At 53.1% G+C, this 13,581-nt stretch overlaps 1 protein-coding gene across 1 annotated transcript; it reads right to left on the bottom strand.

Annotated features, from left to right (window-relative positions):
- Positions 1–7,815: 7,815 nt before the first annotated feature.
- Positions 7,816–13,055, bottom strand: LOC138750782 (uncharacterized). The gene is made up of 2 exons (XM_069912922.1): positions 11,253–13,055; positions 7,816–8,741 (listed from the first exon to the last, which is right to left on the bottom strand). The coding sequence occupies exons 1-2, from the start codon at positions 11,968–11,970 to the stop codon at positions 8,635–8,637; spliced, it is 825 nt and encodes a 274-aa protein (XP_069769023.1). The 5' UTR covers positions 11,971–13,055; the 3' UTR covers positions 7,816–8,634.
- Positions 13,056–13,581: the final 526 nt, after the last annotated feature.

Below are 13,581 nucleotides of genomic sequence, written 5' to 3'. Positions count from 1 at the left end.
TGAGGTGAATGGGGCTGTCGGACGTGGGAAGGGTGGGTTGTCGGGCATGAGGAGGGGGGCTGTCAGGCGCGGGGATTTGGGTCCCTGACTGATTATCATCAGGCGGCTGCATTCAGGTTCCTCGAGGGAATTGCTCAGACACGGAGATCATACCTCCCGAAGGAAGATTGGTAAGTACTCTTCCGAGCCGCATCAGGCTCTTTCACATGGCCTCCTTACAGCCGCATTCAGGTAGAATATGTGACTTTACATCGGGGGTATTCTGGCCACCTGAAGGAGGCTCATCAGGCCTGATCCAAAGGCTGCAATAAGCCTTCAGCACCACTCAGTCCCAGAATGGCAGTTTCTGCTTTGAACTGTTAGCCACCATTGTCAACTTCAAGAATTAAAAATTCCTATGAAATTAGACATTTACATGTGTAAATTGGAAACCAGAAATCAGACAGGCAGAGAATGATTACCAATGTGGACTGTGAGCAACCCTTCCAGATTTCTGTTGAAATTTTGTAGACCAGAAGGATGTTCTTAATTATAATGGGCACATGAGATTAAATTGCCAACAACAAATCCTTTCTCTGTCTTGAGGAAGAGGATGTGCAAAATGTAAAGCAGAAGCTGTACTAATACCTTCCAAGAAATGTTATCCAATTTGTTGGCAGGAAAATGTCTTAAAAGCTCTACCATGTGACTGTGTTCTTTAACTCCCGTTCAAACATTGATAGTGAGGTGAGTCTGTTCACCCACCACTGGTACCCCTCATTCTTACTGGCATGACTCAATAAAGACTGTGTTTTAGAGTTTGTGGTTTGTTACTGTACCTTTTTGTACCTTGACAGGAAATCGACTTCAACAAGGGTGAGAAAAAAAAAACACTCAAACCCCTTACATGGTGACAGATTGAAACTGGGTTACTGTCACGAAGAACATTCTTCCAAACATGCCAAGATCAAAATTCAATTGATTGTCATGGTATAAAGTGCAATATTACACAAAATTCACTTCATTCAGTCATAAAGCAGACAGAGTCACATCAGCAGGAAGTTAGACATAGTGTTCCTTGCAGTTAAGAGGAAAAGAGAATTCCCTGAGTCCCCTACAGCCCACAAACCCAGCCCTTGCCCACAAACACCCAGCCCCCTGCCCCCAAAATCCAGCGCAAACCATCAAATGCAGTCGCCTTGTTTAGAAAAGGTAATGGGGAGAATCTTGGGAATTATAGACCAGTATAGGATCTATGAGCATTTGCAGAAGTACAGACTTCTCAAGGTCAGTCAGCATGGCTTTGTGATGGGAAGGTCATGCCTCATGAGTCTAAATGAGTTTTATTTGAGTGGGGTAACAAAGGAAATGAATGAGGGTCGTGTGGTAGATGTGGTCTACATGGATTTTAGCAAGAATTTGACGAGACTCATCAGAAAGCAATTTGGCAAAGGATCAGGGTAACTTTGGCTGTGGATAAAAAATTGTCTTGTTCGAAGAAAGCAGAGAGGAGTGGAGTGCCACAAGGATCTGTTCTGGGACCCCTGCTCTTGATGATTTTTATAAATGACCTGGATGAAGAGGCAGAAGATGGGTCAGTATGTCTGCAGATGATGTGAAGGTTGGAGGAGTTGTGGATGAAGCTGAAGGTTGTCGAAGGATAAGGATTTCAATCCAGGTAAGTGTGAGGTGATGCATTTTGGAAGGACAAACCAGAAGGCTGGGTACAAGGTTACCAGTCGGTTACATGAGTGAGGATAAACAGAGGGACTTTGGGGTTCAAATCCAAACATCCCTCAAGGTTGCCGCTCAGGTTGATAGGATAGTTATGAAGGCCAATGGGATGATGAGCTTCATTAAACTTTTCTACGTTGCCGTGCGTGAAAGTGAGGCCATTTTGGCAAGAAAGCGCAGAAAAATTAACCACGATCACAGCAGTGACCTCCACGTGAGACCTGGAGCAATCTCTTCACTGAAACAAGCGACAACTTGACCAAATATCTAATCTCATTTATAAAAATAGCACTGGCCTTCGCGAAGAGATGTATCACGATCAACTGGATGTCCGATAGCACGCTGGGCTGTGGAAATGAACTGCAGTTACCTACGGAAAAAAAAAATCACATAAACGTGACCGTTTGGTAAAGGTCTGTCAGCTGTACCTGGACCAAATAGGGGCCCAGACACTAATATAAATGAACAATAAAAGGAGTTAAAAGTAACCATTATATAGACCAAAACCAAGTTTCCCCAACTGGACTCATCTACTTGAAATCTCTGAAAATGTGGAAATGAAAACAAACTGCAATAGAGAGAGAAAAAATTCAAAGTGCAAAAGGGAGAGTCTTTAAATGAGTCCCTGAATGTGTGTTGAGTCTCGTGGTGAAGGGGTAGCAGCTGTTCCTGAACCTGGCTATACCTCTTTCCTGATGGGAGCAGTGAGAACAGAGCGGGTGATGTGGATCCTTGATTGCTGCTGCTCTCTGACAGCAGCGTTCCCTGCAAATGTTCTCAATGGTGGAGGGTTTTTACCTGAGATGTCCAGGGCGGTGTCCAAGACAATACCTCAAGCCTTCTACAAACTGAACCTTTCCCCCCTCACACCCGTAAAACACTATTTTTCTCGCATCAATGTGCCTGTCTAAATGTTAAAGATCCCTATTATTCCAGACTCCACTATCCTGCCCGGCCATGCGCTACAGGCATCCGCAGCCTTGTGGGTCCCTGTCCCCACTCAGCCTTCTGGGTCCCCGTCGCCCCTCAGCATTCTGGGTCCCCGTCCCCGTCCCCCCTCAGCCTTCTGGGTCCCAGACCCGTCCTCCCTCAGCCTTTTGGGTCCCCGTCCCCCCTCAGCCTTCAGGGTCCCCGTGCCCTGAGCCTTCTGGGTCCCCGTCCCCCCTGAGCCTTCTGGGTCCCCGTCCCCCCTGAGCCTGCTGGGTCCCCGTCCCCGTACCCCCTCAGCCTTCTGGGGTCCCCGTCCCCCCTCAGCCTTCTGGGTCCCCGTTCCCCCTCAGACTTCTAGGTCACCGTCCCCGTCCGCCCTCAGCCTTCTGGGTCCCCGTCCCCCCTCAGCCTTCTGGGTCCCCGTCCCTCCTCAGCCTTCTGGGTCCCCGTCCCCCCTCAGCCTTCTGGGTCCACGTCCCACCTCAGCCTTCTGGGTCCCCGTCCCCCCTCAGCCTTCTGGGTCCCCGTCGCCCCTCAGCCTTCTGGGTCCCCGTCCCCCCTCAGCCTTCTGGGTCCCTGTCCCCCCTCAGCCTTCTCGGTCCCCGTCCCCCCTCAGCCTTCTGGGTCCCCGTCCCCGTCCCCCCTCAGCCTTCTGGGTCCCAGTCCCCCCTCAGCCTTCTGGGAACCGGTCCCTCCTCAGCCTTCTGGGTCCCCGTCCCCCCTCAGCCTTCTGGGTCCACGTCCCCCCTCAGCCTTCTGGGTCCCCGTTCCCCCTCAGCCTTCTGGGTCCCCGTCCCCCTCAGCCTTCTGGGTCCCGGTCCCCCCTCAGCCTTCTGGGTCCCCGTCCCCACACAGCCTTCTGGCTCGCCGTCCCCTCTCAGCCTCTGGGTCGCCGTCCCCCTCAGCCTTCTGGGTCCCCGTCCCCCCTCAGCCGTCTGGGTCCCCGTCCCCCCACAGCCTTCTGGGTCCCCGTCCCCCCTCAGCCCTCTGGATCCCCGTCCCCGTCCCCCCTCAGCTTTTTGGATCTCAGCCTTCTGGGTCCCCGTCCCCCCTCAGCCTTCTGGGTCCCCGTCCCCCCTCAGCCCTCTGGATCCCCGTCCCCGTCCCCCCTCAGCCTTTTGGATCCCCGTCCCTCTCAGCCTTTTGGATCCCTGTCCCTCTCCCCCCTCAGCCTTCTGGGTCCCGTCCCCCCTCAGCCTTCTGGGTCTCCGTCCACCCTCAGCATTCTTGGTCCCCGTCCCCCCTCAGCCTTGTGGGTCCCCGTCCCCCCTCAGCCTTCAGGGTCCCCGTCCCCCCTCAGCCTTCAGGGGCCCCGTCCCCCCTCAGCCTTCTGGGTCCCCGTCCCCCCTCAGCCTTCTGGGTCCCCGTCCCCCCTCAGCCTTCTGGGTCCCCGTCCCCCCTCAGCCTTCTGGGTCCCCGTCCCCCCTCAGCCTTCTGGGTCCCCGTCCCCCCTCAGCCTTCTGGGTCCCGGTCCCCCCTCATCCTTCTGGGTCCCCGTCCCCACACAGCCTTCTGGGTCCCCGTCCCCTCTCAGCCTTCTGGGTCGCCGTCCCACTCAGCCTTCTGGGTCCCCGTCCCCGTCCCCGTCCCGCCTCAGCCTTCTGGGTCCCAGTCACCCTCAATCTTCTGGGTCTGCGTCCCCCCTCAGCCCTCTGGATCCCCGTCCCCCCTCAGCCTTCTGGCTACCCGTCCCCCCTCAGCCTTCTGGGTCCCGGTCCCCCCTCAGCCTTCTGGGTCCCCGTCCCCACACAGCCTTCCGGGTCCCCGTCCCCTCTCAACCTTCTGGGTCGCCCTCCCGCTCAGCTTTCTGGATCCCCGTCCCCCCTCAGCCGTCTAGGTCCCCGTCCCCCCACAGCCTTCTGGGTCCCTGTCCCCCCTCAGCCCTCTGGATCCCCGTCCCCATCCCCCCTCAGCCTTTTGGGTCTCAGCCTTCTGGGTCCCCATCCCCCCTCAGCCTTCTGGGACCCCGTCCCCCCTCAGCCCTCTGGATCCCCGTCCCCGTCCACCCTCAGCCTTTTGGATCCCGATCCCTCTCCCCCCTCAGCCTTCTGGGTCCCCGTCCCCCCTCAGCCTTCTGGGTCCCCGTCCCCCCTCAGCCTTCTGGGTCCCCGTCCCCCCTCAGCCTTCTGGGTCCCCGTCCCCCCTCAGCCTTCTGGGTCCCCGTCCCCCCTCAGCCTTGTGGGTCCCCGTCCCGCCTCAGCCATGTGGGTCTCCGTATCCCCTCAGGCTTGTGGGTCCCCGTACCCCCTCAGGCTTGTGGGTCCCCGTACCCCCTCAGGCTTGTGGGTCCCCGTCCCCACTCAGGCTTGTGGGTCCCCGTCCCCCCTCAGGCTTGTGGGTCCACGTTCCCCCCTCAGCCTTCTGGGTCTCCGTCCCCCCTCAGCCTTCTGGGTCCCAGTTCCCCCTCAGCCTTCTGGGTCCCCGTCCCCCCTCAGCCTTCTGGGTCCACGCCCTCGCTCAGCCTTCTGGGTCTCCGTCCTCCCTCAGCCTTCTGGGTCCCAGTTCCCCCTCAGCCTTCTGGGTCCCCGTCCCAGTTCCCCCTCAGCCTTCTGGGTCCCCGTCCCCGTCCCCCCTCAGCCTTCTGGGTCCCCGTCCCCGTCACCCCTCAGCCTTCTGGGTCCCCGACCCCCTCAGCCTTCTGGGTCCCCGTCCCCCCTCAGCCTTCTGGGTCCCCGTCCCCCCTCAGCCTTCTGGGTCCCCGTCCCCCCTCAGCCTTCTGGGTCCCCGTCCCCCCTCAGCCTTCTGGGTCCCCGTCCCCCCTCAGCCTTTGGGTCCCCGTCCCCCCTCAGCCTTCTGGGTCCTGATCACCCTCACCCTTCTGGGTCCTGATCACCCTCACCCTTCTGGGTCCTGATCACCCTCACCCCTCTGGGTCCTGATCAACCTCACCCCTCTGGGTCCTGATCACCCTCACCCTTCTGGGTCCTGATCACCCTCACCCCTCTGGGTCCTGATCACCCTCACCCCTCTGGGTCCTGATCACCCTCACCCCTCTGGCGGGACCCCCTCACCCTTCTGGGTCCTTGTCCCCTCTCCCAGCAGCCTCACCATTCCCCTGCCCCCCTCAGCCTCGCGAGTCCCTGACCCCCCCTCAGCCTCGCGGGTCCCCGACGCCCCCCTCAGCCTCGCGGGTCCCCGACGCCCCCCTCAGCCTCGCGGGTCCCCGACACCCACCCCTCAGCCTCGCGTGTCCCCGACACCCCCCCTCAGCCTCGCGGGTCCCCGACCCCCCCCTCTCAACCTCGCGGGTCACCGACCCCCGCCTCAGCCTCGCGGGTCCCCCGACCCCCCTCAGACTCGCGGGTCCCCCGACCCCCCTCAGCCTCGCGGGTCCCCCGACCCCCCTCAGCCTCGCGGGTCCCCCAACCCCCCTCAGCCTCGCGGGCCCCGACTCCCCTCAGACTCGCGGGCCCCCTCAGTCTCGCGGGTCCCCCTCCCCCCCTCAGCCTCGCGGACCCGACCCCCCCCTCTCAGCCTCGCGGGCCCCGACCCCCCCCCCCTCAGCCTCGCGGGCCCCGACCCCCCCCTCAGCCTCGCGGGCCCCGACCCCCCCCTCAGCCTCACGGACCCCGACCCCGCTCAACCTCGCGGGCCCCGAGCCCCCCTTCAGCCTCTCGGGCCCCGACCCCCCTCAGCCTCGCGGGTCCCCGACTACCACACACCCTAATGTCACCCCGCCACAAACTCCCTCACGGTTCCCCGGCCCCACCTCACAACCATCTCCCCGCCAGTTCCCCTCCGAGCTGCGGCCGCCCCGGACCCAAAGGGCGACCCGTGGAAACTCCCTCCTCCCTGGTCTCGCTCCCAAAATGCCCCGATTCCCGCCCGTGAAGCACCGACACGAACCTCTCCCGCTCGAGACCAACTGCTCCAAAGGCGGGAAAGATCAACAACATGGCGGCCCCCAGGGGTCGCTCTCGCGAGAGCTTGAGCCACCCCTCCACGGGATCTCTTGCCAGCCCAGTCCCACTGGGGAAGGGGCCGAGAGCTGCCTCGGGCCTCCAGTCCATCTCCCCTTCAGGCTGCACATTTCCACACCAGGACCTGCCCCACATTCCCCCCCAAGATTCCAGTCCATCCCACCTCCACCACCTTGGCCCAAAACTCATTCCACGCTCCCACCCCCCTCTGAGGGAAGAAAATCCCCCTTCAATCTCAATCCATGTCCTCCTCTTTGAATCTCTCTCACTCTCCTTGGAAACAGCCTGTCCCCATGGACACGATCCGTCCCCCCTCACAATTTTCAAATCTTCCTCAATCTTCTACGCTCCAGGGAATAAAGTCCCAGCCTGTCCAACCTTCCCCTGGAACTCAAACCCCGAAAGCCAGAACACCTTCTTGTCCCTCTCCACGACGCGCTGTCTCATTCCTATCCTTCCTCTCCTCCAGCCACCCAAACGGCACACAATGTTCCCAAGTTGGCCTCACCCATGCCTCGTCCAACTTCCTCGTGGCCTCCCACCTCCTGCACTCAATCCTCTCATTTCTGAAGGCCAAAATACCAGAAGCTTTCTTCACTCCCCCCACCACCCCCCCCCCATCTCCACATGGGACTCCACTTTCGGGCAGTTCTGTACCACAGTTCCTCAATCCCTTTGTTTGACAACACTCCTCAATGGTGTACCATTTAACATTCAAACTCTTACGTTTTAAGAATCAATTGCAGAGATCCATGGATGTGGGGAGTCAGGAGGGTTAGGGACTGGGTGCAGGTCGACGAGACTGGCAGAATGATATTTCACCATGGACGAGAAGGGCTGAAGGGTCTCTTTTCTTTGCTGTGGTGTTTCTAGGTAGAGTTCACACCATTCTCAGGAAGGAGGATGAGCAGACAGATGTCATGGTCCAAGGGTAGGAAAGGTGATGAGATCCTGCCAGGAGAGACGAGGGAGTTAAGTGCGAAGGTGAAGGGCACAACCAAGGGGTCTCTCTCTCTCTGTCTGTGTGTGTGTGTGTGTCACTACGACTGTGTGTGACTCTCTCTGTCTGTGTGTCTCTCTGTCTGTGTGTCTCTCTGTCTGTGTGTCTCTCTGTCTGTGTGTCTCTCTGTCTGTGTGTCTCTCTGTCTGTGTCTCTCTCTCTGTCTGTGTCTCTCTCTCTTTCTGTGTCTCTCTCTGTCTGTGTCTCTCTGTCTGTGTGTGTCTGTCTGTGTGTGTCTGTCTGTGTGTGTCTGTCTGTGTGTGTCTGTCTGTGTGTGTCTCTCTGTCTCTCTCGCTGTCAGTGTCTCTCTCTCTGTCTCTGTCTGTGTGTGTTTCTGTGTGTGTGTGTCTGTGTATCTGTCTCTCTGTGTCTGTGTGTGTGTCTGTCTGTCTGGGTATGTGTGTGTCTCTCTCGGTGTCTCTCTGTCTGTTTGTGTGTGTGTCTCTCTCTGTGTCTCTGTGTGTGTCACTGTCTGTGTGTCTCTCTCCCTCTGTCTAAATGAGTGTCTCTGTGTCTGTATGTGTGTGTGTCTCTCTCTCTGTCTGTGTATCTGTGTGTGTCTCTGTATCTGCGTGTCTCTGTGTCTGTGTGTGTCTCTGTCTCTCTGTGTGTCTCTCTGTGTGTCTGTCTCTGTCTGTGTGTGTGTCTGTCTCTCTGTCGTGTGTGTATCTCTCTCTGTCTCTATGTGTGTCTCTCTGTCTCTGTGTGTGTGTCTCTCTCTCTCCGTCTGTGTGTGTCTCTCTCCGTCTATGTGTGTCTATCTGTCTGTCTGTGTCTCTGTCTGTGTGTGTCTGTCTGTCTCTCTGTCAGTGTCTCTCTCTCCGTCTGTGTGTGTCTCTCTCCGTCTGTGTGTGTCTATCTGTCTGTGTGTGTCTCTGTCTGTGTGTGTCTGTCTGTCTCTCTGTCTCGCTGTCAGTGTCTCTCTCTCTGTCTGTGTGTGTTTCTGTGTGTGTCTCTCTGTGTGCATGTGTGTCCGTGTGTGTGTGTATCTGTCTCTCTGTGTCTGTGTGTGTGTGTCTGTCTGGGTATGTGTGTGTCTCTCTCTCAGTGTCTCTAATATGTGCTTATTCATTACCCACCATTGTCCATCCCTACTGATGGTGCAGGCTTTGTTCCCCAAGGCGTCCGTATTGGCTGTCCATAGACCATCTCTGCCCCAACGCATTCCTCGGTGTCACCTACGTTAAAATCAAGATGGCATCAGCACCTTTTTGGGCACTTTTAGCCGTGTTTCCTCAGTTGTTCTGGCCAGTTTTGTGTTTCGTTCACATATTCCTGCTGCCTGGAGTTAATGGCACTCGTGGAAGATTGCCAGTTCCTGAAACAATTCTTCATTTATCTTATTTGTAACATTTTTACATTTAATTTAACATATGCATTAAAAAACTTAAATTTCTTCTTTGAAAATAAGATAAAATTAATGCATAGTGATTTAAAAAGTAACCCCTCCCACAGCTGCCCAATAGAAAACAATAAAGAGAGAAAACATCTAGATAGTATTTATAAAAATTGAGCAAAACTCTCAAATAAAATCTTGCTTTTCTTGGTTAATAGGAGTCAGAAAGTTCGTGTTGGGTGATTAAAACTTAATTCCTACAATTAGTAAATACACATCCCAAATCTTCAAAAGAGAAATTCAAATTTGTTCCGTGAATTCGATGTAATTATTTCAAGTGGGATACAACGGGCTATTTCAGTGTGGCCATCGACCCATTCCCAAATACGCATCGGACTTCCAAGTTACTGCCACACATTTTACCCCTATAACAATTACAGCACAGAAACAGGTCATTTGGCCCTTCTTGTCTGCACTGAACTAAATACTCTCCTCTCGTACCACCTCTCTGCATTCCCCTCCCCTCCAATTTTCCCTGAAATGACAAAATGGACCCAGCCGCCACTATTTCTCCCGGAAGCTCACTCCACTGAACCACCACTCTGAGTCAAGAAGATCCCCCTCATGTTACTTCCAAACTTTTGCCTCTTAACTCAATACCTCCTGTTTCAATCTCTGCTCCCCGCAATGAAAAAAGTCTCTCCACATCAATTCGTTCTATCCTCCTAGTAATTTTAAAGACCTCAATCAAATCCCCTCTCAACCATCTACAATCCAAAGAATAAAGACATCATTTGCTCAATCTTTCTTTGTAATCTAGTTGCTGATATCCAGGTAACATTGACGTAAATCTTCTCTGCACCCTCTCGACTTTGTTGATAGCTTTCCTCTCATCTGGTGACCAGAACTGCACACAGTACTCTCAACAGGGCCTCACCAATACCTTGTCTAGTCTCAACCTCACTGCCCGACTCCAGTATTCTATGCTATGGTTGATTAAGGCCTGCTATTTGAACAGATACTATTCGAGGTACTCTCTGATTACCCTCCAATAATTAACCTATCACTGTCAGGCTCACCTGGTTGGCTTTTGAAGCCGTTTTTAAACAAAGGAACATTAGATTACATCCATTCCTCTGGCACCTCACCCGTGGATAAACAGGTTTTAAATATTTCTGTCAGAGCCCTTGCAATTTCTACTCTTCTTTCCCTCAAGGCCAAGGGAATATCATGTCAGACCTCCATCCACCAACAGACAAAAATCAGCCATCACAAGGTGAAGGCAGGACAGTAGTCCCACCTCTCCAGCACGAGTCACCCCAGGATCAAATCAGCACTGACTGCAAGAAGTTTCTACATCCTCTCGGTGTCTGTGTGGATTTCCTCCCACACTCCACAGCTCAAGGGGGCCGTAAGTTCATTGGCGATTTGGGAAGCTCAAGGCCATGGGGTGGAAGTGCACATTCTGGTCCTGGGGCCATCAATTCAATTCAACAGCACAGATGAACCTTTGGGCACGACCTGATCTTTTTCTGGTTTCAAACTCATTATTTTTGAAAATTGTATGTGCACCTCTAATGCAACACGACTGCTGCAAAACAGGCTTCATGATACATATCCATGACAAGAACTCGGGAGAATCAGATTTGGTTACTAGACTTTTGAACAGAACAGTATCTGGACATTTTATCCCTAAACTGAAACTTTATAGACATACAGAACAAAAAGAGGGCAAAACAAGCTTGTGTCTCACCAATACCACAATTCACGGACACTTTTTAAGTTCTCAAGGGTGGCAGAAAACACAAAGAACAGACAAACTCCTTCCACATTGTCACTTTGAGAGCTTTGGACTCACCATGCTATAAATATTGCCAAGCCATCACTCCAAATCAATGACCAAAAGTACTGGCTGAGGGATAGATTTGAGACATTTTAACTGCTATGTAGCAATCAGGCACAAGGAAAATTGCTGCTTCCATTGTAAAGTATTTAAGAATCTCAGACCACAAACAACCTTCACCCCAAAAAACAAGCAATTCTCCACAATAAAACTAGGTTTCCTACCTGTCTGCAAGTATCTGCTCTCTTGAGTCTGAATGGCACAACTGGGGAAACCGTTTCAAACCCATGACCTGAAACAGCATATTCTCTTCCCCTAATTGGAGCTGTCTTGCAATTGGCCACCACTGCCCGAGCAAGAATGAACTGGGAGATCTCACACTTGCTCCTTCACAGGTGAGACCTCCCTGTGCATTGGAGCTCCATATTATCCATCTTGCTCTATTTTGTTAACCTTAATCAAGTCTCCTCTCATTCTCCAACACTCCCATGAAAAATAAAAATCATGTACCCTGTAGTTCGCGAGTCCGGACACCAGGTGGTGGTATTATACCTAGATCTCTCTCTCTCCCTTGCTTCATGCATGCAGTACTCAGTGTGAACAGGCGGTGGCAGCACTTTACAGCCCTTGCAATCTGCAGCTTGGACAGTAATGGTTGGTTTGCACCAAGATTGAAGATTTGGAGATTTCCCATTGATTGGCAGAGAACATACTCGACATCACATCCAACCCTGAGATTCCCTTTTTTCTGTGGACACGGCCGAATTACCACGAATGGGTCGTGCAAAAATAAACGGTTCAGTGGAAACCTGGAAAGATAAAAGAATTGAAAACAAAGAAAATCAATAAAGTGCTGCAAGGGTCCTGAAATGAGTTCCTGATTGAGTTTGTTGTTGAGGAGTCTGAAGGTGGAGGGAGAGCAGCTGTTCCTGAACCTGGGGGTCTGAGTCTTGAGGCACCGAGAATTCTTTCCTGATGGCAGCAGTGAGAAGAGAAAGAGAGAGTGTGGATCTTTGGTGATTGCTGATGTTTTCTGACAGCACCATTCCCTGTCGATAAACTCAATAGTGGGGAGAGTTTTGTCTGTGATGTCCTGGGCTGTGTCCACGACCTTTTGGAGGGCTTTATTCTCAGGGGTATTGGTGTCCCCATACCAGACCATGATGCAGCCAGTCAGCACACTTTCCACCACATCTCTGTCAAAATTTGCCAGGGTTTCTGGTGTCATCCCAAACCTCCACAAACCCCTGAGGAATTAGAGGCGCTGACATGCTTTCTTCACGAGGACATTGGTGTTGGGTCCAGGAAGAATTTTTGAGATGGTGACTCCCAAGAACCTAAATTCGCTCACCCTCTCCACCCCTGATCCCCCAATCATCACTGGATTTTAAACCTCTGGCTTTCCATTCCTGAACTCAACAATCAACTCCTTGGTTTTGGTGACATTGAGTGCGAGGTTGTTGTTGATGCACCATTCAGCTCGGTTTTCAAACTCCCTCCTGCATGTGGACTCATCCCCTTCCTTTATACAACCCACGTCCGTAGTATCGTCAGCAAATTTGGAGGGGATATTGTTGATGTACCGAGCCACACAGTCGTGGGTGTAAAGTGAGTAGAGTGGGGGCTAAGAACACAGCCCTGTGGTGCTCTGGTACTGATGGAGATCGTGGAGGGGATATTCTTACCAACCTTCACTGATTGTGGTCTGGAGGTGTTAACTCCCAGGTCTTGGAGTTTGCTGGTCAGTTTGGAGGGGATGATGGTGTTAAATGCCGAGCTGTAGTTGATAAAGAGCATCTTTACTGTTCAGGTGCTCCAGGGATTGGTGTAGGGCCAGTAAGACAACATCTGCTGTTATTATGAGAGGCGAACTGGAATGGATCCACATCACCACTCAGACAGGAGCCTTTCCAAACACTTCTTCACTGTTAATGCAAGTGCAACTGGTCGATAGTCATTCAGGCAGGTGATTACACTCTTCTTGGGCTCCGGTGTGATTGACACCTGTTGGAAACAGATGGGGACCAGTCAGGATGCTTTCCTTGGATACCAGATGGCAGTTTGGCAGGGGGACGGGAACCACAATATGAGAGCAGAAGTTCAAAAGCATGAGGGGACATGTTCTGAGTTTGTCAAAAAAAAAGACAGGCAGAGGAAAAAAACAGATGGAGTCAGTCAGAGGGTTTGAAATGTCTATTTCAATGCAAGGAATAAAGGGGATGAACTTTGAGCATGGATCAGTATGTACAACTATGATGTTGTGACTGTTACAGAGTCTTGGTTGGAGGAAGGGCAGGATTTGCTGATGCAGGTCCTAGGGTTTGGGTTTAAAAGGAATAGAATGAGGGGTAGTGGGGTGGGGGGCGAATAATGTTACTGGTCAGGGATAGTATCCCAGCTATAGAAAGGGAGGAAATTGCAGAGGGGGTGTCCACTGAGACAGTGAGGATATTTAAAAGATATGGATAGAAGAAGAGTAGTAGCCTGTATTGTCATTTAAAACCAGGACACAGTTTAAAAATGAAATGACAGCCTCCAGAAACTACAATGCTAACCAGCAAACTGTGATTCCACATCAGGCAACACAAGATGCCATTTCAACTCCAGATAAAAGATCAAAACTACACAAGACTAAAATGCACCTATATAACGAGAAGAAAAAAGTCCCAACAATGGCACAGACTCGGGAACCTCCAGGCCAGGTTCACTCCAGTCACCGGGACATCTCCTCTGCAGATCAGACAGCCAGGCATACACCATTCACTCCAGGCGTCCAGATGCAGATCTGCCACAGCAGGTGGGGAAACAGAGGAGGAGAAAGCAAAGTAGGGAAACAGAG

The sequence above is a fragment of the Narcine bancroftii genome, unplaced genomic scaffold (assembly GCF_036971445.1).
Source record: "Narcine bancroftii isolate sNarBan1 unplaced genomic scaffold, sNarBan1.hap1 Scaffold_264, whole genome shotgun sequence".
Lineage (NCBI taxonomy): Eukaryota > Metazoa > Chordata > Chondrichthyes > Torpediniformes > Narcinidae > Narcine > Narcine bancroftii.
This window is presented reverse-complemented; position numbering and strand designations above follow the sequence as displayed.